General features: G+C 44.1%; 1 protein-coding gene across 3 annotated transcripts; it reads left to right on the forward strand.

The window, feature by feature from the left end:
- The first annotated feature begins 257 nt into the window (after positions 1–257).
- Positions 258–18,740, forward strand: Pglyrp4 (peptidoglycan recognition protein 4). 3 transcript variants are annotated; one of them, XM_023716523.1, is made up of 9 exons: positions 258–497; positions 1,325–1,421; positions 2,928–3,035; positions 3,768–3,969; positions 5,137–5,258; positions 6,404–6,556; positions 7,977–8,175; positions 16,616–16,734; positions 17,945–18,740. In XM_023716523.1, the coding sequence occupies exons 2-9, from the start codon at positions 1,367–1,369 to the stop codon at positions 18,121–18,123; spliced, it is 1,137 nt and encodes a 378-aa protein (XP_023572291.1). In that variant the 5' UTR covers positions 258–497; positions 1,325–1,366; the 3' UTR covers positions 18,124–18,740. The 3 variants fall into 3 exon arrangements, with proteins under 3 accessions (XP_023572291.1, XP_004632369.2, XP_023572292.1); XM_004632312.2 differs by having other exon boundaries at positions 5,140–5,258; XM_023716524.1 differs by having other exon boundaries at positions 1,361–1,421.
- The last annotated feature ends 2,682 nt before the right edge of the window (positions 18,741–21,422 follow it).

Raw genomic sequence — 21,422 nt, forward strand, 5'->3', positions numbered from 1 at the left:
GAGCAGATCTTCCTGTAAGGGTAGAAGTTCCCAGATGTCAGGGATCCAGCCCTTAGACCCCATGGACCGCACTATGTTGATAGTGCTTACCAAGGGCTGGAGATGGGGAAGGCGCTCCTGGAGAGTTGGGCAATCAGGCCCTTTCCCAGGGAGGAGGGACCTGGGCTTATTCATAGGGCGGGTCCCCACTTGCTCTCAGCTCCAGTCTGGTTTCACTGGAGCTCCTCTCAGTGACATGTGCATAGGAAGCTCTCAGCCTCAGACCTCTGTCCTCCACCTTCTGTTAGGGATCCAAGGTGTTCTTTATTCTGGGAAGCCAGGACCCTAGTGCTCCCTTCCCAAGGAGGGAGTTCCTTCTTAGTGTGAAGGAGAGCAAAGGCTAGAAGAGGAGGAGGAGGACGAGAAGAAGAAGGAGGAGGAAAAGAAAGAAGAACCAGCTGGAGGAGGGGCAGGACCTGGAAGCCAAGTCTGAAGGGAGGAGCTCCAGCCAATGAGAGGCAAGTGGACTGCACCCTGACCTGCGGGGTGGAACAACGCAGGGTCCACAGGTATTTCTGAGTGTGAGTGTTGGTTTCCCCAGAAGGGGCTGGATTTGACCAGATCAGTGCTAAATCAGATTTCTTCTGCCCTAGAACTGGGATCCATGTTCTCCCCAGTTCTGCCATGAAGGAGGGAGGTCTCTGATGCCCTGCCAGTCCCTTCTGATCACAGAGGCTTCTGAAGTGAAAAAGCCAGACTGAAGTGGGATCTCTTCCCCATGAAAGGGACAAACCAAACCTACTCAGCCTTCCTTCTGATTCCCTTATCTAGGACATATTAGTCTCAAGGGTCCTGGGCAGGGATAGCACAGGGTTCACAGGCATTTTGGAGTGTTAATGTGAGTATTTCTTCTTCAGAGCCTTCTCCTTGTCCTGTCTACCCCCCAACCTGTTCCATCCCCCATGAGGAGGGAATTCTCTGTGGTAGACTCATCCCAGAGAGTTTGGATACCTTGGTTGGATTTCTTGTGTCTTATTGAAATGAGGGTTAACAATTCTGTATTACAGAACTAAGGTAGCTGGTAAGTTAGGCTGCATGTTCAAGCATCTGCATAGTCCTTGCACACAGTAGACACTCAGTGAAAAGGAGCCGGCAGGGTACCAGGACGCTCTGCTTTGCCCCTCTGGTCTGCAGACCACCCTGAGAAGGCTGAGAGCGGCTCTGGCTCTCAGGAGGCCCGCAGTGTGGTAGTGGAGGGCAAATGCAGTACCATGCAGTGTGGGGGTGCTCGTGAGCACGGTCATGTTAACTGTCAGTGTCTCTCCCCGGGACTCTGTCCTCCCAGGGCTGCTGGCCACTCTGTCCCCATTTGCTACCACAGAACCATATGAGGATGCTGCCCTGGCTTCTTGTCTTCTCTGCTCTCAGTGTTGAAGCCTTCGGTAAGTTTCCTTTCTCTGGACTGGAGACCACCATAGAGGAGTCATCCTCAAGTCTCCTAATAGGCATTGTTTAAGCGCTTGTCCTTCCCTTTATGTTTAGAGCACAGATCCTGCAGTCTCTAGACCTGGGCTAAAATCCCTATTCTGCATCTCATAATGATTTTTTGAATAAGTTACTGAACTCATTAAATCTTAATTTTTTTACCTGCAAATTGAGGCTTGGTAACAGGTCTTGTAAACATATTGTGGGGATTAAATAATGTACACATAGGACTTAATACTTGGCCAGTAAAATGAAATAAATGGCCACAATGTTTATTAAGAGGGTGTCAACCAAAGTTTGCTCATCAAGAAGAGAAAATATCAGGACCACAGAGATAGCTAGCTCAGTGGTCTAAACTCCTGCCTGGCAAGTGCAAGAACCCAAGTTCGATCCCTGGTGCAGCATGCTGTGCTGGCCTTGCCACGGGCACACTGATCAGCCACCAAGACTAGGCATGGTGGTGCACACCTGTAATCCCAGTGCTGGGAATGCTGAAAACAGAAGGATCGCTATGAGTCTGAGCTTTCTTGTAAGATCCTGTACCAAATATATAAAAAGAAAAATAAATAGGGCCGGCCAAATAGCTCAGTGGATTTAAGCACCTGCAAGTAGGTGCAAGGGCTGGGGATTTGATCCCTGGGGCCTCCAGTGCCACCCCCACCCCTGGGGCACACTGAGACAGCAATTGAGCCTGGGCGTGGTGGTGCCCACCTGTAATCCCCGCTCTTGGGAGGCTGTAAACAGGCGGATCACTACGAGTCTGGTCAAGTAGTGAGACCCTGAACACCCTGTTGATCCTTCTCTAAAATACAATAAATAAATAAATAAATAAATAAATAAATAAATAAATAAATAAATGAAAACTTCTTGTGGGTGACAGTGTCCCTTGCTGGGGCCAGGGATGTTGACTGATGCCTATGCTCATACCCATGGTCCTGTGCTTTGGAGCCTGGGTTTTGTCAGATGCTCCTGAATAACCAGGAACTGGCCGGATTTATACTGATAATTCTACCTGCTCCTCCACTTACTCCTCCACGTTGCTTCCACTGGGTAAAATTCACACCAAAGAGGACTTTGTGGCTTTGAGGCTCCTATATACATTTTGAAGTTGTTTTATTGCTAAATGTGTGTGTAGATACCTTTTGGGAAACTAGGCTAATACACAGACTCCCTTGCTCAGCTCTTCACTGCCATCCCAGGGCTGTTACCAGGATCTGGTCCTGAGAGGACGCTACCAGAACTTGGTGCCGGAGAAAGTCATGCTGACTGCTGTTATTAATAGGGGTCCTCTAGTCAATTTACAGGGGTTCCCTGGAGAGTTTGGGGATATGGAGAGAGAGAGAGAGAGAGAGAGAGAGAGAGAGAGAGAGAGAGAGAGAGAGAGAAGGGAAAAGCTATTACTGGCTGGAGCTCATGCTTCTGATGTATTCAGTACTGATGCAAAATGGAATATTCTTTTGCAGATGTTTCCTCATGGGACAAAACACAAGCAAAACAGATGTCAGAGGGGTTACAAAACCTGTTTGGAAGCCTCACCCAGCTCAATGAAAAAGGCAGACTTGGTCTTGATGGTGAGGAGGCTTGGGGCCCTGGGTTTCTCATGTGGCCAGAGGTGTTTCTCTTGTTTGCACAGCCACATGGGATTGGAATGGATGAATGGAGCTCAGCTGTAGAGGAAGGCACTGGCCAACCACTTGCACAGATTGTACTAGGTCTTTGGGATATAGGAGCAGGAATGGGAAGAAGTGAAATCCAGGAAAGGGATAGTCTCTGCAATAGACGGAGACCAAACCCTGACCCCAGGGAGTGCAGAGACTGAGAGGGAGACACATCAGTGCCTGGAGGGAGCCCTGGAGTGAGGAGGAGATGTGGCCCCACCCCCAGGGGGTATTCAGGGCCAAGGAGCACACACTGAGGCTATACTTGCCGAGGTGACACGGCATAAGGCCAAGGAGGACCTTCCCCAGAGATAAGCAGTGAGGTGGAGCTATTCCTTCAAGCAGGGCCCTGGAGCAGCCCAGACCAGGGCCTGGGAGATGCCTGGGAGATAGACTCTGTTGTGGGGGACAGTTTGGAACAGAGACCATCTAGATTCCATAGCTGGTATGTACAACTAGGTGTGTATCCGTGAGATAGGGATATGGGGGTGAGCAGGGAGAGTGTACCTGCCCCCTGTGGGCTTCCTCCTGGGGCTCTTTGATCACTATGGGGCTGATGTGGCTCCAGCCAGCAAGTGTAATTCAGGCCCTTGATGTGGACCCCTGGGGCAGAATGCAGCAAGTGACATCCATGGACCCCCACAGATGTCTTCACAATGGTCTCTCGCAAGCAGTGGGGAGCAGAAGCTGTTGGCTGCAGGTCTCAGCTGATGGTGCCGGTGGATGTCCTTGTCACACACCACATCCCTGGACTGGAGTGCCAAGACCAGACTGCCTGCAGTCAGAGGCTGCGGGAACTGCAGTCCTATCACGTCCACAACAACAGAGGGTGCGATGTGGCCTACAAGTAAGATGCTGGGCCTGGGCCCCCAGGCCTGTGATCAAAGCTGCTCTCCCTTCTCATCTGTTTTCTTCACCTTCTGGGTTGTGGTTATGTAGGCTTTATAAAGAATAAAATATTTAAGACTCATGAAATCCTAAATTCTTTGAGATTTTCTAGGAAGTCTCTGCCTCTGCACTCTTCTAGAGGAAGCAAAGAAGGTGAAGTAATAACTGCACTTTCTGCTTATCCATAGTTGGTCTGGCCAGCACATCCCAGCCTAAGCTCTATACCCACAGTATGCCCCACCTTACCACAAGTATGGGATCCCCCTCGATAGAGCAAACCTTCCACCTCTTCCCCTAGTGATCCACCCAGGAAACTCACATCTGACTTTGGGCAGCTGAGGACACTTCCTGATCACAGTGACAGTTTCCTTCCTCAAGGGCCACACCATCCATCATTTCCTGCTCTAGGCCTCCCCCCAAGTGGTTGATGAGGAAGGAGAGTTAATGAGCCCCTGGAGGTTGGGGGTTGATGGGTGGTCTTCTCAGCCCTTAGCCCTTCTAAAGGACAGGTCCCAAGTCTACGTGCACAGAAGGATGTGGAGGGTGTGGGTGTGGGCCCTGATGCCCCTATGAAAACCAGACCTGGGGTTGTACTTTATTGAGTTTCTCTCTCCTCTCATTCTCCTTGCTCCCTCACTCCACCTTCTGGAATCACTTCCTCAATGCACTGCTTGCATCTACATTGTCATCTTAAGTTTAAGGTCTCTGTGAGTGAGTTATCCTACCAGCAGATACCAAATTATGTGGGGATCTCATGGGCAGCACGCACTTCAGTGAGGGGAGGAGAACCATGTGTAAGGATTTGTGGAGTCAGAGGAGGCCCTAAAACTGTCTGGTGGGTCTTCATGAGCTACTCTGCAGGCTTCAGCACCTCTCCTCCTCCTGAGTACATAGGATGATGCATATATGACTCATGTCTGAGCAGGGGAGGGAGACATACAATGTGGGAGTAGGTCTTTTTGATTGTTAAGGACTCAGATAACTGACTGGGCCTTTCCTTTGTCTGGGAAGAATCCATGGAGTTTCCTTTTACATAGCTGGGGACCTCTCCTGAGCCTGGGTGAAGGGTTTCAGCTCCCGGGAGTATGCTACCATGCCATCCACTAAGTCTACTTTTCTTGCTCAGCAGCTTCCTGGTCGGGGACGATGGCAGGGTATATGAAGGCGTTGGCTGGACTATCCAAGGCCTGCACACCAAGGGGTACAATAACATCACCCTGGGCATCGCCTTCTTTGGCACCAAGGAAGGTAATGATCAGCCCAGCTGATCCTTCTCCTAAGACTTCTCTGTTGTTTCATTTCCACACTGCGCGGCACACGTATCTTTGAAGATCACGCTCTTGTCCCGCTCTTCTTCCTTGGCCTCCGTGGTGTTATTATGCTCCTCCCCCAACTCCTTGGGCTTCCTTCTCCATCTCTGCGGCAGCCCCTTTCCTCTAGCCCACTCAGAGGGACAGATGCTCCCGTCTTCTCTTCCCTCTCACCTCTCTGCAGCTCTCCCCTCTGGCTCAGGGACTGTCACACTTCCTGTCGAGCAGCCACATTTCTATAGCTGCGGGCTGTGCTTCCAGTTTCCTGCCAGGCACCTCCTCTTTCCACCTCTCACTGTCAGGCTTCCCATGCACCAAAAAAGATGCATGGAGGCCTCCAGTCTCTGACTTCCTCCCACTTTCTTCTGGCCTACTGCTCCTAGCTTCCATCACGTGCATCCTGAATGTGCACTCTCCAAAACTCGTATCATCTAGTTTATCATTTTCTTCACCAATACCTATTGAGGTAGCTCAGGCAGATTTCACAATTTCTGTTACCACAGGCTACAGCCTGAGTCTCTGGGAAGTAGGTGGTCCAAAGTGACACTGCCATGAGGAGAGGCACTAAACCATGCCTCTGTGGCTTCCACATCAGAGAACTCTTTGTGTTTGACCTCTCCATTTACTTATTTTTTGTCAGTGTTTTTTTTAAATAGCTCTTTGTTGCCATTTGTTGGCTTGCTATTGTGAGCATGTCATTTTTTTTAGAGCTTCAAGTTTTTCTTAATGGAATTAATAGCAGCATCAACCTCAGATTTGTGATGAGGATTAAGTGAGTTAGTGCAGATAAAGAGCCTGGTGTATGCCTGGGGTGGGAGTCACTGGCTTGAGCAGTTGGGTGCAGCCCAGCATGGTGCTGCCTCTGAATGAAGTCTTGGGAAGTTACTGAGAAAAGGCTTCATTCTAAACCACTGAGAGCTCTGCCTAGACCATCCTTGAAGTTCATGGCTCTGCCCCAGGAGATGAGCCTGGTCCCCTTCTTTTCCATCAGCTGGCAGGCTCTGGCAGGGCATCTTGTCTTCTTCACACAGCCCCCCTGGGACCCAGGGAAGGCTGATATTTCCTCAAATTGCTCTCTTCTAGGCCGTAGTCCCAGCTCTGTAGCCCTGTCAGCCATGAAAGCCCTAATCTCCTACGCTGTCCTAAAGGGCCACCTATCACCCAGGTACATCCAGCCACTTTTTGTGAAAGGTGAAAACTGCCTGGCCCCTCCACAGAAAGCAAGTCCAAGGAAAGGTGAGAACTCCCGCCCCACTGGGTTCCCTCCAGAGTCACCCCACTGGCTCTTAGGTACCTCCAAGAGTGACTTCTTCACCAGGGTCTCATTAGACTCTTCCTGATAGTCCAGGAACCCTTTATCTCACCCACTTCTCTGAAACTTTGAGGCTGGAAGACTTTGACAGAGATGCTCCAGGCCAGATCTTTACCATTCAGATTCCAGGATGACGGGGCCTTGGCACTGTGCCCAGTGTCTATATGTGTCTCCAATTAGTTCATCCTTCCACAAGCAGTCACACAGCACCTGCTAGTCCATGAAAATATACAAAAGGAGCAAGCACAAAAGTCTAGGACCTGTGGAGTTTCATTGTAGAGAGCAAAGAAAGGCAACAAATAAGTAAAATATTTGTGCTAAATGGAGAAAAGAAAAAGGGCTTAGAAAGGGCCACAATATATTTATACACATTTATACACATGCTTATACACAAATACACATTTCTGAAGACAAAAAGTAGAACACTAACAGATTTACATGCTGAGGGGAACTTAAGTTACCACTTAAGTTGACTTTACAGGAAGGGCAACTGGGTAAACACTATTGGTTTACAAGAGAGAACATTAAAAACAGTAAAACGGGCTAGGGATGTAGCTCAGTGGTAGAGTGTTTGTCTAGCATGTGCAAGGCCTTGAATTTAATCAAGGAGGAGGAGGAGAAGGAGAAGAAGGAGAAGGAGAAGGAGGAGAAGAAGAAGGAGGAGAAGGAGAAGAAGGAGGAGAAGGAGAAGGAGAAGAAGGAGAAGGAGAGGAAGAGGAAGAAGAGAAAAAGAAGGAGAAGGAGGAAGAGGTGGAGGAGGAAGAGGAGGAGAAGGAGAAGAAAAGGAAGATGAGAAGAAGGATAAGGAGAAAGAAGAGGAGAAAAAAAAAGAAGTGGAGGAGGAGGAGGAGGACGAGGACGAGGAGGAGAAGGAGGAGAAGGAGAATGCTTTCAGCCTTTTTTGGGCCTAATAAAGTTTGGGAGGAATTATTTCTATCATCCCGAAGCACTGAGTCAATGTGATCTCTGCCTTTGAGCTTGCAGCCCTTCTGCCTCAGCCTTCCAGAGTGCTGGGATTACTGTCATGCGACACCATGCTAAGCTAAAATTACGAGCGCTATCTGCGCTGGTGCCATCGACACTAAGTATTGCTTTGTGCTAACGGAGTTTTATGGACTCTAAGTGACTGTCAAAGACATTCTTTCAGAATAAAGAACCCAGCTCCTGCTGCTGGGACACATCCTCCTCCTGAGTGCCACAGCCAGGGTCAGGGAGGAGGCCCGGGGCAGGCATGGGGGATGGGATGTGTCAGTCACCTGAAGGTCATGGCAGCCTTTGGCGGTGATGTGGCTGACGCGGGTGACTAAAACTAACTCTCCACACCTTGTTTCGTTCTCACCACAGCTTGCCCCAGCATTGTCCCACGGTCAGCTTGGGGGGCCAGGGTGGCCCACTGCCACGAGATGTCCCTCCCTGCTAAGTATGTGATCATCCTCCACACGGCTGGGAGAACCTGTAGTGTGGCTGAGGAGTGCCGCCAACTGGTTCAGGATCTGCAGTCCCTCTCTGTGGACAAATACAAAGAGTGCGACATTGGGTACAAGTAAGTGGATCCAACGACCTGGGTGGGGGTTGGGGGTTGGGGGTTGGAGGTTGGGGGATGGGAGATGGGTGGGGTGGGGGTGGGGCTGGGTTCTTTTCTTTTGTTGAGGGTAGAAACTGAACCTCTGAGGGGGTGGGAAAGGACATTAAGCTGTACCAATACCATTGGACAGGCCCTTTAGGCACCACCTCTTCAATTTTTCCACCTAACTCTGGGTGGGCCTGAGGTAGGAGGAAGCCGAGGGGTTATTACAGAACATGTGTCTCTTTAAAGGTGATTTATTCACACAAAAGGTGCTGAGACTGCTGAAAAGACATTAGAGGAGGCCGCCACAGCTGGAAACTTCTTCCTCTTGTGACGTTGTGTTGACTCTCTGTATCTAAAGACAGGAAACCTCCTTGGGAAATATTTCTTTTTATTTATTTATTTATTTATTTATTTATTTATTTCAAAGTTTTATTGACAAACAGATAGCAATGAGACAGTTTCAAATCAAATCGGAAGGACAGTTTCAACAAATAATACACTGCATATATTCTTCTTAGTGGTTAATTGCTGTACAAGATGCGGACTTGTGATCCTATTTACAAACACCATTAGAACAAATCATTCTATTCATTAAGAGAATGCAACTATATATCTATCCCAACCTCTTTGAATACACAGATACAAAATGGACATTCATCGGTATACCCCATTTTTTCTAAGTTCCGTTATTGAATATTATAGGTGTGTAAACTCAGCAAAATATTCTAAAAGAGTCCAGTAGCCTATAATAGCATTGGGTCTTATATTTAACTGGCAATGTCAGAAATTATTGACCTGAGTCCCCCACAGCTCAACTTAACAGCATGGCTTTATTTCTTATATTTCGACTTCATACTTTTCTACTGGATGGTTAAGACCAAGGTAAAGGGAAATATTTCTTGTTTGAAGGCAAGGAGGAGACAGACAGGCTAACCTTTGACTTTTCTAGTACTAAAGTCTGTGGCTCAGTAATAGCACACTGACTGAATGGAAGAGAAACATTTTCTTTCTTTTTTCCTCTTTACGTGTAACCCAAATGGGTTTCCAATTGCTGTAAGAGAATTTTGATCAAGAATTGTCCATCAAAGAATGTAAAATACTAGTAATTTTAACTTGGCATGGTGCTGCATGGCTCTAATCCTAACCCTTTGGAAGGCTGAGGCAGGAGGGTTGTAAGTTCAAGCCCAGTGTGGGCAACCTAGTCACTTAGTGGGACCCTGTCTTAAAATAAAAAATAGAAAAGGGAGTGGTCATGTAACTCAGTGTAAGGGCCGTAGGTTCAATCCCCAGTGCCTCCCAAACAAACAAAACTTTAGACTAGCTTCAGACTAGCACACATGGAAAAAGCCCAAGTGATGCACAAACCAAATACAAATTTCTTGAGGATGCTCTAGGGGTTGCACGCACAACTAGGATGCAACTTCATCTAGGTGCTATCAGACAGAATCACACTGAAGAACTTACAGTTACCGCTGCTTACGTGATGCATTCGTACATGTTAATAAAGGAGCCCCCACCACTAGGGCACTCCTGACTTGGCCAGGGGAGCTGGATTTCACTCCCTCCTGTGCCCCCGCCAAGTGCCTGTGTGCATGAGGCAGCCTGCAGAGCTGTGAACAGGGGAAGAAGATTTCCTGTCGCTTGGTACCTACTCTTGAGCGGGCTGCGCCTTTCAGTAATGATCTTTTAGGACAGGGAAATGTTCTTCTCCAACACCGTCTATCAAAGATGACCAAACACTTTGGTTCTTCTTCATCTCTGTGGACATCTGAAATTTGGGAATACTAAACTGGATAATGATAGAAATTGAGGGGAGGTCTCCCCTCTTCCTCCTACGGTCTCTTGATTTTTTATTTTTGATGTATTTGGTGCAGGGTCTCACTAAGCAGTGATCCTCCTGTTCTCAGCCTCCCCAGCGCTGGGATTATAGGTCTGAGCCACCATGCCCAGACTTGGGGCCGGGGCTGGTGGGGGTTGTGGTGCCAGGATCGAACCCTGTCCCTGCACTTGCCCAAGCAGGCGCTTAGTCAGCTAAGCTATCTTGCCAGCCCAGGTCTCTTGATTGCTGACTCTGACTGTGTTCCTGTCTAGCACAGCTCACGATGGCCCTTTTCTCACTCTGACAAGGGCTGAAGTCAGCATCCCACTCATAGCTCACGTGGTCCAGCTCTGGCTGTGCTCCAGAGGCACCAGCAGGTGGAGCACGGACAGGTTCTTGCTTTCAGGGACTTAACACTTCACTTTAATGAGGGAATAAAGAAATGAAATAACATCTAATAAGTACCTTAGGCATCATGATGGAGGGTACACAGGCTTAAATAGGAGACTTAGATTGCTGAGGAAGTGAGTGTGAATTGTGGTCCCTGTGAGAGTTTCATGTTAGTTGGGACCCAAAGAGTGAGTGGGAAAGTAAAGGAACATTTCCAGAGAGAAAAAGATCTCCATGGAAAGGTCTTGAGGCCGGCCTGAAAGTGGTGCCTGTGGGGAGCTGGGAGAGGCTCTCTAGGATTCTATGGATGCCAAGGAAGATGTTGGTGAAGTTAAGGAGGTAAACAGGATGTCCCGTGAAGGATCAGATAGCTTCAGCTGAGGAATTTGGACTCAGCACCATGGGACTAAAAGTAGGAGCTCAACATGAAAAGATATATATATTTTAGGAAGACTACTCTGGCTTTTTCTTCAGGAATGGATTAGAAAAGGGCAACACTAGAGAAGTGAGAGTTGAGGATTGCATCAGCCAGACAAGTGGAGATGGTGACATGACTAGGTGGTGGTAGCTGCAATGGGGAGGAGTGGAGGCTGTTCAGAGTCAATGAGGGGAGTGGCTAATGGCTAAGGTGGAGGGGAGGCTGAGGAGAGTGGCTGAGAGACACGTAGGCAGGTGAGGCTCGTGTGTGGATGAAGTAGGTGGGCTGAGGTGCCCTTGGTTGGGAGCCTTCCTTCTTTCTTTCGTTTGTCCTTTTCCTTATCTCAGTTTTTCCTTCCCTTTTGACTGTATCTATTGTGGCTTTCAGATCTTATTTTCTCTTTCAGGTTCTTAGATTATTGAAACAATATCATGTTTTCATATTTAGGTCTGATTTATTTCACTTGTAAGGATGGTCTCTAGCTGCATCCATTTACCTATAAAAGCCTCCAGTTTATCTTTTTATAGCTGAGTAATACTCCATTGTGTAAAAATTCCACAACTTTGTTATCCATTTCTCAGTTGATGGCCACCTTGGTTGTTTCCAAAGTTTAACTATGACAAAAGCCATCATTATGTGTGTACAGAAATGCTATTGATTTTTGAGTGTTGACTTCAGTATCCTGCTATGTCACTGAATTTGGTTATTAAGTCTACAAGTCTAATTGTGGAGTTTTTGGGGTCTTCTATGTAGAGTATGATGTCATCTATAAATAATGATGATTTCACTTCTTCCTTTCCAATCATTATTCCTTTTATTTTTCTCTCTTATCTAATTGCTCTGGCTAATGTTTCCAGAACTGTATTGAATAGGAGTGGTGACAGTGGGCATCCTCCTTTTGCTCATAATTTTAAAGTGAAGGCTTTCTGCTTTCACTGTTTTGTCCATTTAGTAGATGTTAACTGTTGGTTTGTCATAGATGGCTTTTATCAGGTTGCAATAAAGACCATCTATTCTAATGTTTTGTAGGGATTTTTTTCATGAATGAGTGTTGAACTTTGTCAAAAGATTTTTCTGCATCTATTGAGGTGATCATATGTGTTTTTTCCTTTGGTTCTGTTGATGTGGTATATTACATTTATGGATTTGCATATATTGAACCATCCCTGTATTCCTGGGATGAATCCCATTTGGTCATGATGTATAATCTTCTTGATGATTTGGCATATTCTGTTTTCTGGTATTTCATCGCGGGTTTTTACATCTATGTTGATTAGGGATAATGGCCTATAGTTCTCTCTTTTGGTTTGGTCTTTCTCTGGTTTTGGTATCAGAGTAATACTTGCCTCGAGGAATGAATTTGGGACAAATGCTTCCCTCCTGTTTTCATTGTTTGAGAAGAGTTGGCAATAAATCTTCTGTAAATTTCTTATAGAATTCAGTTGTGAATCCATCAAGCCCTGGTCTTTTCTTTGTTGGTAGGTTTTTAAAAAATTACATTTTCAATTTCATTCATTGATATTGGATTATTCATAATTTTATATCTTCTTGATTCAGCTTTGGTAGTTCATATGTATTTAGAAATCTGTCCATCTCCTTCTGTGCTTTCCATCCCATGAAAGTAAAGATTTTTTTTTCTTGGGCCCGCTTAACACTTCTATTTTTATTTATTTATTTATTTTCCATAATTTTATTGATAAACAAATAGCAATGAGACAGTTTCAAATCAAATTGGTAGGACAGTTTCAATAATTAACACATTGCATACATTCCTCCCAGTGGTTAATTGCTGTACAACATGCGGACATGATATCCTATCTACAAACACCATTAGAACAAATCACTCTATTCATTAAGAGAATGTAACTATATATCTATCCTAACCACTTTGAATACACAGATACAAACTGGACATTCATCTGTATACCCTTTTTTTGTTAAGTTTTGTTATTTGAATATTATAGGTGTGTTAACTCAGCAAAATAATCTAAAAGAGTCCAGTAGTCCATAATAGTATTGCGTCTTCTGCTTCACTGGCAATGTCAGAAATTGTTGACCTGAGTCCCCTACAGCTCAACATAACAGCATGGCTTTATTTCTTATATTTTGTTTTTATACTTTTCTGCTGGGTGGTTAAGACCAAGGTAAAGAAGGACCTATGCTACAAGAGTTGTAGCTTTTGCGTCTGATAAGGTCAGTGAAATCCCCTCAGGATTTATCCTGAGATCCTGTACCTCAGATTGCTTGTGAGTGTCAGCCATGTGGATGAGTCACAGCCATTGCTTGGCCACTGTGCTCTCTGTGAAAGCCTGAGAGAATGTTTTCTCTCCATGTGACTCTCCTTAGGCACACTCTACATCATGAAAGTAAAGATTTTTGAAGTAGTTATTTATTTTTTGGTCGAACCAGGGATTGAACTCAGGACCTTGTGCTTGCCAGGCAGTCACTTATCCTAATGAGCTATCTCCCTGGCCCCTTGAAGTAGTTATTGATGATCTTCTGAATTTCTATGGGCTCTGTAGTAGTTTCATCTTTTTCATTCTTTATTGAAGGAATTTGGATTTTTTTATTTCCTTTTTTAATAAGGGTAGCTAGGGGTTCATCAGTTTTAATTTTTCTTTCAAAGAACCAACTCAATTCATTAATTCTTTGTATTGCTTTCTTCATCACCATTGCATTAAGTTCTGCTTTGATGTTTATGATTTTCTGCCTTCTTTGGGCTTGACCATTCTTTTCCTAGGAGTTTGAGGTGAGCATAAGATGATTTATTTGGGCTTATTCTGTTTTCTTGATGTGAGAATTTACTGCCATAAATTTCCCTCTTAAGACAGCTTTCAGTGCTGGGTCTGGTAGGTTGTATGTGCATTTCATTTGATTATAAATATTGTTTAATTTCTTTAACTTCTTCTGTGACCTGTTGATTGTTTAGGAGGGTGTTATTTAAATTCCATGTGTTCATGGAGTTTTGGGGATAATTTGTCAATAATTTTCAGTTTCATTGCACTATGGTCAGATAATATGCATGGGATAATTTTAATTCCTTTGCATTTACTTAAGCATACTCTATGTGCTAGTATATGGTTTATTTGGAGAATGTCCCATGTGCAGCTGAAAAGAATGTATATTCAGTGTTGTTGGGTGATACACAGTGTAAAGGTCTACTGAGTCCATTTCTTCACAAGTTTTGTTTAGTTGTTATTTCTTTGCTGATTTTTTTTGCCTAATTGATCTATCTCTTTGCGATAGTTGAGTATTAAAGTCCACTGTTATAGTTGTGTTAGTGCTCAATTGATTTTTTATGTCTGTTAAAATTTGTCTGATATAGTTTGGTGCTTCTATGTTGGGTACATATATATCTGTGATTTTTATCTCTTCTTGTTACAGTTTTCCCCTACCAAATGTGTAGTGACCTTCTTTATCTCTTTTGATCATTCTTGGTTTGAAATTTACATTTTCACCAACCAGAATAGCTACACTTTCATTGTTCTGGTTCCTGTCCCATGGAGCATTGTTTCTCATCCTTTGACAAATTTCAGTCTATGAAATTCCTTTTGAGTTAAGTGTATTTCTTATATACAGCATATTGTTAGATTTTTTTAAAAATGTATTTGGTTGTTACAGGGTGTCACTATGCAGTTCAGATTCAGAGTGATCCCTTTATTTTCATCCTCTCCAGCACTGGGATTACATACATATGCCACTATGCCTCAACTCTGTGACCTGCTCAGTGCACCCTGCAGGGTGCCTGGCACCACATGTGGTGCTGGGGATTGAACTGAGGTCTCTGTTCTTACTTAAGCTTGCCTAAGCAGGCACTTTAGTCCTTTGAGCTATCTCACCAGCCTCTAGATTTTGTTTATTGAGCCACTTTGCCAGTCTCCTTCTTTTCATTGCATTGAGACCACTTACATTGACGGTTATATAACTGATTTGCCTTGGCTTCTCTTTGTCATGTCATTCTTCTGTTGTAGATTCTCTACTTTTCCCTTCTGCTTAATTGCCTGCTCTGCATCGTGATTCCTTTCTGTTGTTGTTCTTGAAGTAGTGGTAGTTTTTGTGTCTTCCTAGAATTTCTGTCAGTACTCTTCATTGATTTGGTTTAGTTGTCTCGAATTTCTTCAGTTGTTTTTTGTCATGGAAGTATTTTATCTCTCCACTAAACTTGATAATCGTTTTTCAGGGTACATCATTCTGGACTGGAAGTTGTTTTCTTTCAAGACTTGAAATACTTCCCTCCAGCCTCTTCTTGATGGTGTGCTGAGAAATCTGCTGTGATCTTGATGGGCTTTCCATTGTAGGTGATCTGGTTCTTTTTTCAAACAGCCTAATATGTCCTTTTGTTGAATTTCTGGGATCTTGATTACTATATATCTAGGTGTAAATACTATTTTGATTATGGCTTGTTGGAGTTCTATATGCCTCCAATTCTTTTTCCAAGCTTGGGAAATTTTCTGTTACTACTTCTGCAAATAATCTTTTTATGTCATTTGTGTTGACTCCTGCTGTTTCATTGACATCTATTAGTCTTGCATTTCTTTTTGTTTTGTTTTGGTTTGCTTTTTTTGCATCATCTTGCAGGTGTTGAATTGTTATTTCCTGGTTTCTTATTATTTTTAAGAGGTCTCTCCTTTTGCAATCACTAGCTGCAACGCTGTCTTCAAGGTCTAATGGTCTATCTTCAGTTTCCTTCAAGTTTTTTTTTGCCAGCTTTCAACAGAATTCATAATTTCCTGGACATCTGTTTGACCCTGTTTTATGCATTATACTCCTTTCCTGTATTGTTCATTCAATGTTTCCAACATTTTTCTATTCTGTTTTTATCTATGTCTTCTTTAGATGTGCTGAGCAATTCTTTCACGATTGTTGTCATTTTTTTTTTACATAAGAGATTATTTCTGGTCTGATTTCTTCTACACCCTGATGGAGTTGTTTCTTTACAACAGTTGCTGTCATTTCAGAAATTTCAGGTGTATGATTTCCAAGTTTTTCTACATCCTTGTTTTCTTGACTCTTTCTGGGTGGGCTGGAGGTCTGAGATTGCCTTTTGCTTCTTCATTATGATGTTTTTGAAGCTCCCAATATGCAAACTCAGCAGCAACAGTAGCATGATGGGGGAGCAAGTGAGCAAGGAGCAGGGACCAAGTAGGCTCACCAATGCTCCCTCTTTGTGGGGTTCAGAGTGGTTTTCACCACAGTAAAGCAGGGCCAAACCACAGTTCAGGAGGACTCTGAGGATGATAGGAATGAGTTGATGCTTTACAAGGCTCTCATGATATTGGAGGGGGGCAGGCTAGGTCTCACCAAGGATCCTGCAAACTGCATGTGTGTGCATGTGGCGGCGGGGAGTGGGGTAGGTTCAGGGCTCACCAGACTTCTGTAGCTATCCAGTGTCAGTCTATCTTTTGTGATGGTGGGAGAGGCTGCTGCAGCTCAGCAAAACTCCCACACAGTTCAGGAATTTTTCAAGCCAGTTGTTAAATCATTGGTAGGATAAAGTCAGCCATGGTGGGAGTTTTCTTCCACAGAAACCTGCAAATTCTATGAATCAGGATTTCCTGCTTCCCTTTCTGCCTGCTCATCTCCCCTGCTGGTTTACCAGCTCATCAATGTTAAACACCTAGTCTTACTTATTTCTGTAACTTAGACTAAAAATACAATAGATTAATGTAGATTTTAGTAAATTATAGACAATAGGTAAAGGCATTAATTAATGGATGAATGAAGATGAAAAGAAATCTCCAAGTGCCTCTTTCATGCTAATTTCCATCTCTTCTTGTGGTCTTTAGCTTTCTCGTGGGCCAGGATGGCGGTGTTTATGAAGGGGTGGGCTGGAATGTCCAAGGCTCTTCTACCCCTGGCTACAATGATATTGCTTTGGGCATTGTCTTCATGGGTACCTTTACAGGTAAGTTGAATGAATTGGGCAGAAATGGTCATTTCTGGCCCTTGGAGGGGGGAGTGTCTGCTGTGGACAGTAAAGACATCAGTTCCAACCATCATCTTAGTGTCCACACATGCTGAGACATCTAATTTGACATGTCACTGAGTGTGACAGACTCCCAGACTGAATGTTCCTCCTGAACATTCATGTTTCCTTCACAGCATCCTTCACAACATCCAAATGTGAATGGCTCTTTCTTCTCTAGTATCTAAGAAACACATGAAACACACATGAATCTACAGAGTACTCTGTGAATATTTTCAGATTATCTTAGCAGTTGCATCTTTTCTTGATTACCATAGCAACAATGTGGGGCTATTATGCCTTACATGTCAAACCACAGAGACCCCTGATTGTACACTGAGAATACATACTGTGGATTGTCAAGGCTCAGAGCTCTTGCCTACAACTCATTTATACTCAGGAGCTTTCAGTTGAATCTGGGGCTAGTTCAAATTGATACTGGAATGGGTCTTAGATATGGGCAGGGTTGACCCAGAATTGTGCATGGCTGAGGTTGACCTGAAAATAGTAAGCTGCAGGAAGTATGTCTATCACTTAAATACTATTTCTTAATACTATTTCTTAATACCTCCGTGCTATTGACAATTCAGACCAGATAAAAACTCTTTGTTGTGGGGTATTCTGGATTTTGTAAGATGCTTAGTAGTATCCTTGCTTCCATCAACAAGATAATGACAGGATCCTCACATCTTTCAGCTGTGACAACTACAGATATCTCCAGACATTGCCTAATGTCCCTAGGGGTACTAAACCACACCCAGTAGAGAACTTCTAGATTAAACATTTGCAGTGGAAAAAGACTTTGTGAGTACTCAAAAGAATTGTGTTGGGGCTAGGGAGATAGCTCAGCAGAATAAACACCTGTCTTACAAGCACAAGGTCCTGAGTTTGATCCCTGGTATCAAAACAAAACAAAACAAAACAAAAGAATTGTGTTTATTTTCTCAGGTTCAGCCCTTTTGATTTTGGAAACTCCTTGGAATTGAAACATCTAAAGTCTTGACCTGGTTTTCTGTCTTTCCATAGTGCAGCTACCACCAGTGGAATACACTAGTGTGGTAGTGGTGCTGGGTGGAGTGGGGTTAGGAGTGTGTCCTGTCTGGACTGAGCACTCTGGGACCTACAGTCAATGGGTGATTGTGTTTTTCAGGCAACCCACCCAATGCCACCGCACTGCAGGCAGCCCAGGACCTGATTCAGTGTGCTGTGCTCAAGGGCTACCTGACCCCCAACTACCTGCTGATGGGCCATAGTGACGTGGTCAACACTCTGTCCCCTGGACAGGCTTTGTACAACATCATCAAGACATGGCCCCACTTCAAAAACTGAGGGCAGCTCAAGATCCTTTGGAGGCTTCTTTCTTTCTCCTGGGTCTCTGTCTTTGCCTCCCACTTTGCCTTCAGTACTTGTGTCCCCCTCCTCTGTCAACTCCACTTTGGTCCAGGTTGGGATGATCATGTATGTCCTTTCCTGCTAACATCCTCACCATCACCATCCCCAGATCCACATAGCCAAGTCTTCAAACTCCCCTTGGGTCCAGTCTTACCCTCTCTTCACCTTCCTGTTCCCTGGCCACCCATCTGCTCAGCCAGGTGAGACACAGACTGGGCCCTGTCACACTTCTCTTTCCATTTGTAGCTGCCTCTCTGCCTGGGTCCCTCTTTCTGCAGGTTGCCTGGCATCCCCTACCCTCACCCATCACCCAGGCCATGCTATCTATCTCTCTTCTTTGCTCATGCATTATAGGTTTGTATGACTTTGGATGTTGCCCTTATTTAAAGGCTATAATTATTTATACACATCTATTATCACCTCTGGATTGTACATTTCTCTGGGAAGCAGCCAAGTTTTGTTCATCACTATGTCCTCAGTTCCTGAGGAGTGTCTGGAATTTACTAGATTTTTTAGATGCTTGTTGAAGAAATGGAAGAATAAATCAATAAATTTACCCAGTCTTGTCTCACCTGGGCAGCTTGTTTTGTCCTAGAAGTCCTCCTGTATGGAATGCCTTCCACTTCATTCTTTCTCTCATGTTTCTTCCCAATCTGAGGCCGAGAGCTGGTTCTGGGGGCTTTGCTGTAACAGGTACTGGGTGTCCCATGTCCCTGTCTGCCAGGAGTATCCTGAAGGCAGGTACTGTGTGCTTCTGCAGGGCCGGGTCTGTGTTCTCACAAGCAGCCCAGAGTCTGCTGCCTCTCTGTGCCTGGCCAAGCCCTGGAGGACTCTGGGCAGAGGGAGGCCTCTGAATCTCAATGCTCTACAGCCCTCTGTGCTAAAACTATTTGTCTTGCTTTCTGGAAACCAGAGTGCCCTTACACTTCTGGCTCTTGGTTTACAAAAAAGGAGAGAATGAGAGGAAAGTGTGCAAAATAAATAAAGAGGATATCTTGCTGAAAATACTTTTAGTTCTTTAGATTTTTGTCTTGGTGTGTTCTTATAGCTCTTGTAGCATCAGAAATAAATGGTAAGAGTTCTCATAATTTTAAATAAAAGATGTTTGTGCTTTTCAGAGCAGAAGATATCAGTTGCCCTTCCCTACCTGTCACTTTCCCTCAGGCTGCCTGTGCAATCTGGGTGGGAATGACTGTCCCTGTTTCCTCAGAGGCAGAGTGGCAAAGGCAGCATCTGTCTGTCACCAATGAGGCAAGGCTGAGGACAGAACCTTGCCCACACGCTTTCCCCCATGCTGTCTGTCCACCTCCATCCTTCTGCAGAGAAGATAGACACAGGCACAGACCCTTGGCCTGCCCTCGCCTCCACTGAAGGATGTGGGGAAGAAGTGAACAGGAAGGAGAAACCGGTTCTTTTAACTGGATGCATGAGCCAGGAACCATCCAGATTTCTGGGTCTGTGGCAAGGACTCTACAGTAATTACTTTGCTTCTTCTTCCATGAAAAGAGACCAAGTTGTTTCCAACAGAAATATCAGCTTGGCATGAGATTTGCCAAGAACAATACTCACAACAAGAAAAGAAAATGAGCAAAGGTTTTATATACATCCAAGCCTATCCATCAAAGAATAAAAGGTACATAAAACCCTTTTTGAAGGCACATATACTGGATAAATAGTATTGCTTCTGAGCCTCGCTGTGGTGTCAATGTGTCCTCCAGGATTTGTGTGTTGAAAACTTAAGTGGCCACTCAGTGGTTGGGAAGTGAGGCCTCATGGGGAGTACTGGGGTCCTGAGCACCCTGCCCTTGTGAATACATCAACGCAGTGGCATTACTTAATTAAAAAATGGCTCACAGGAACAACTCACTCGCTTGCACTGTGACACATCTGCTTTCCACCTTGAGACAATGCAGAAAACAGGCACTTGCCAACCGGGGCCTTCATCTTGGCCTTTCTCCATGGCTGGATGAAAAGGTTTGTCATAACTAAATCTTGGAAACAACTCCAATGTCCATCACCTGAGGAATGGATAGAAAGATGTTATATTTTTATACAATGGAGTATTACTCAGCTATAAAGAAAGACAAAATTGAGGCTTTTATAGGTAAATGGATGCAATTAGAGGATAAATTCATAAGTGAAGTAAATCAGACCCATATGTGTAAACATCGTATTGTCTCCCTAGTGTAAGAACCTGAAATAATAAAATCTGAAAGGTATGATAGATAGAGTAAAGTGGAAAGAAACTGAACATAAGGAAGAAATCATTGAGATGAGGGAAAGGAAAAAAACAGGGAAAAATGAAAGGGGAGAAAATCATATAAATGTATACACAGGAAAGCTGAGATGATTGTACTACTAACTTCTATCAGTTTTTATGAAGCAGAAGTTAATGTATAAATTTTTACTTTGACTAACTCTATGTGCTAATATCTGTAATCTGAGCAGCTACACTGAGGACAGTAATATGCAATGTAACAACCATGGCTGAATACTCCTCAGCTTGTTCTTTTACATGTGTATTGTCTCCAATGTCTTATCTATTATTATTATACGCTCTTTAAAATAAATTAAAAATAAAAAGTAAAAAGAACAAGGAAAATAATTAAGGTTTATTGAAAGGAAGAGTTAATGTTTAATTGTTTGATCAATCTCGCATGCCTATAGCTGGTAATGCGAGCAACAAATTTGATGATAACAATATGTAATATAACAAGCATTGTAATTTTTTTCTTGTTTTGCAATTCTGTGCCATTTTTGTTGTTTTTTGTTGCTTTGCTTCTGTCTTTAGTCTCGTTATTTGTTTTTAGGTTTATTTTCTCTTTCAAATAAAAAAAGATCTTTCTTCATATTTTAAGTATCATAATATATCTTAGTGTTTACTATCCTAGATCAATTTTCTGAGGTAAAAAGTGTCATCTTTCAAAATTGTAAGGTCATATTTTCTTTTATTTCTTGAATTATCATGTAAAATATTTACACTGTTCCACTGTTCATTTTGATGGGTATCCTGGATCTCCTTCGCTTATCTTCTAGGCGAATCACTTTAATCCTTTCTCTCCCCAGTTAAAACACTGTCATAAAATACACATAAAATTAATCATCTTGGGTGGTCTGGCAGGCTAGCTCAGTTGTCTGAAGCACCTACTTGGGCAAAATCAGTCAGGGGCAAGGGACTGCGGTTCGATCTCCAGCACCACATGCTGCACCAGACCCATGCTTAATGCAGCCAGAGC

Source organism: Octodon degus, unplaced genomic scaffold (assembly GCF_000260255.1).
Source record: "Octodon degus isolate 3935 unplaced genomic scaffold, OctDeg1.0 scaffold00048, whole genome shotgun sequence".
Taxonomy (NCBI): domain Eukaryota; kingdom Metazoa; phylum Chordata; class Mammalia; order Rodentia; family Octodontidae; genus Octodon; species Octodon degus.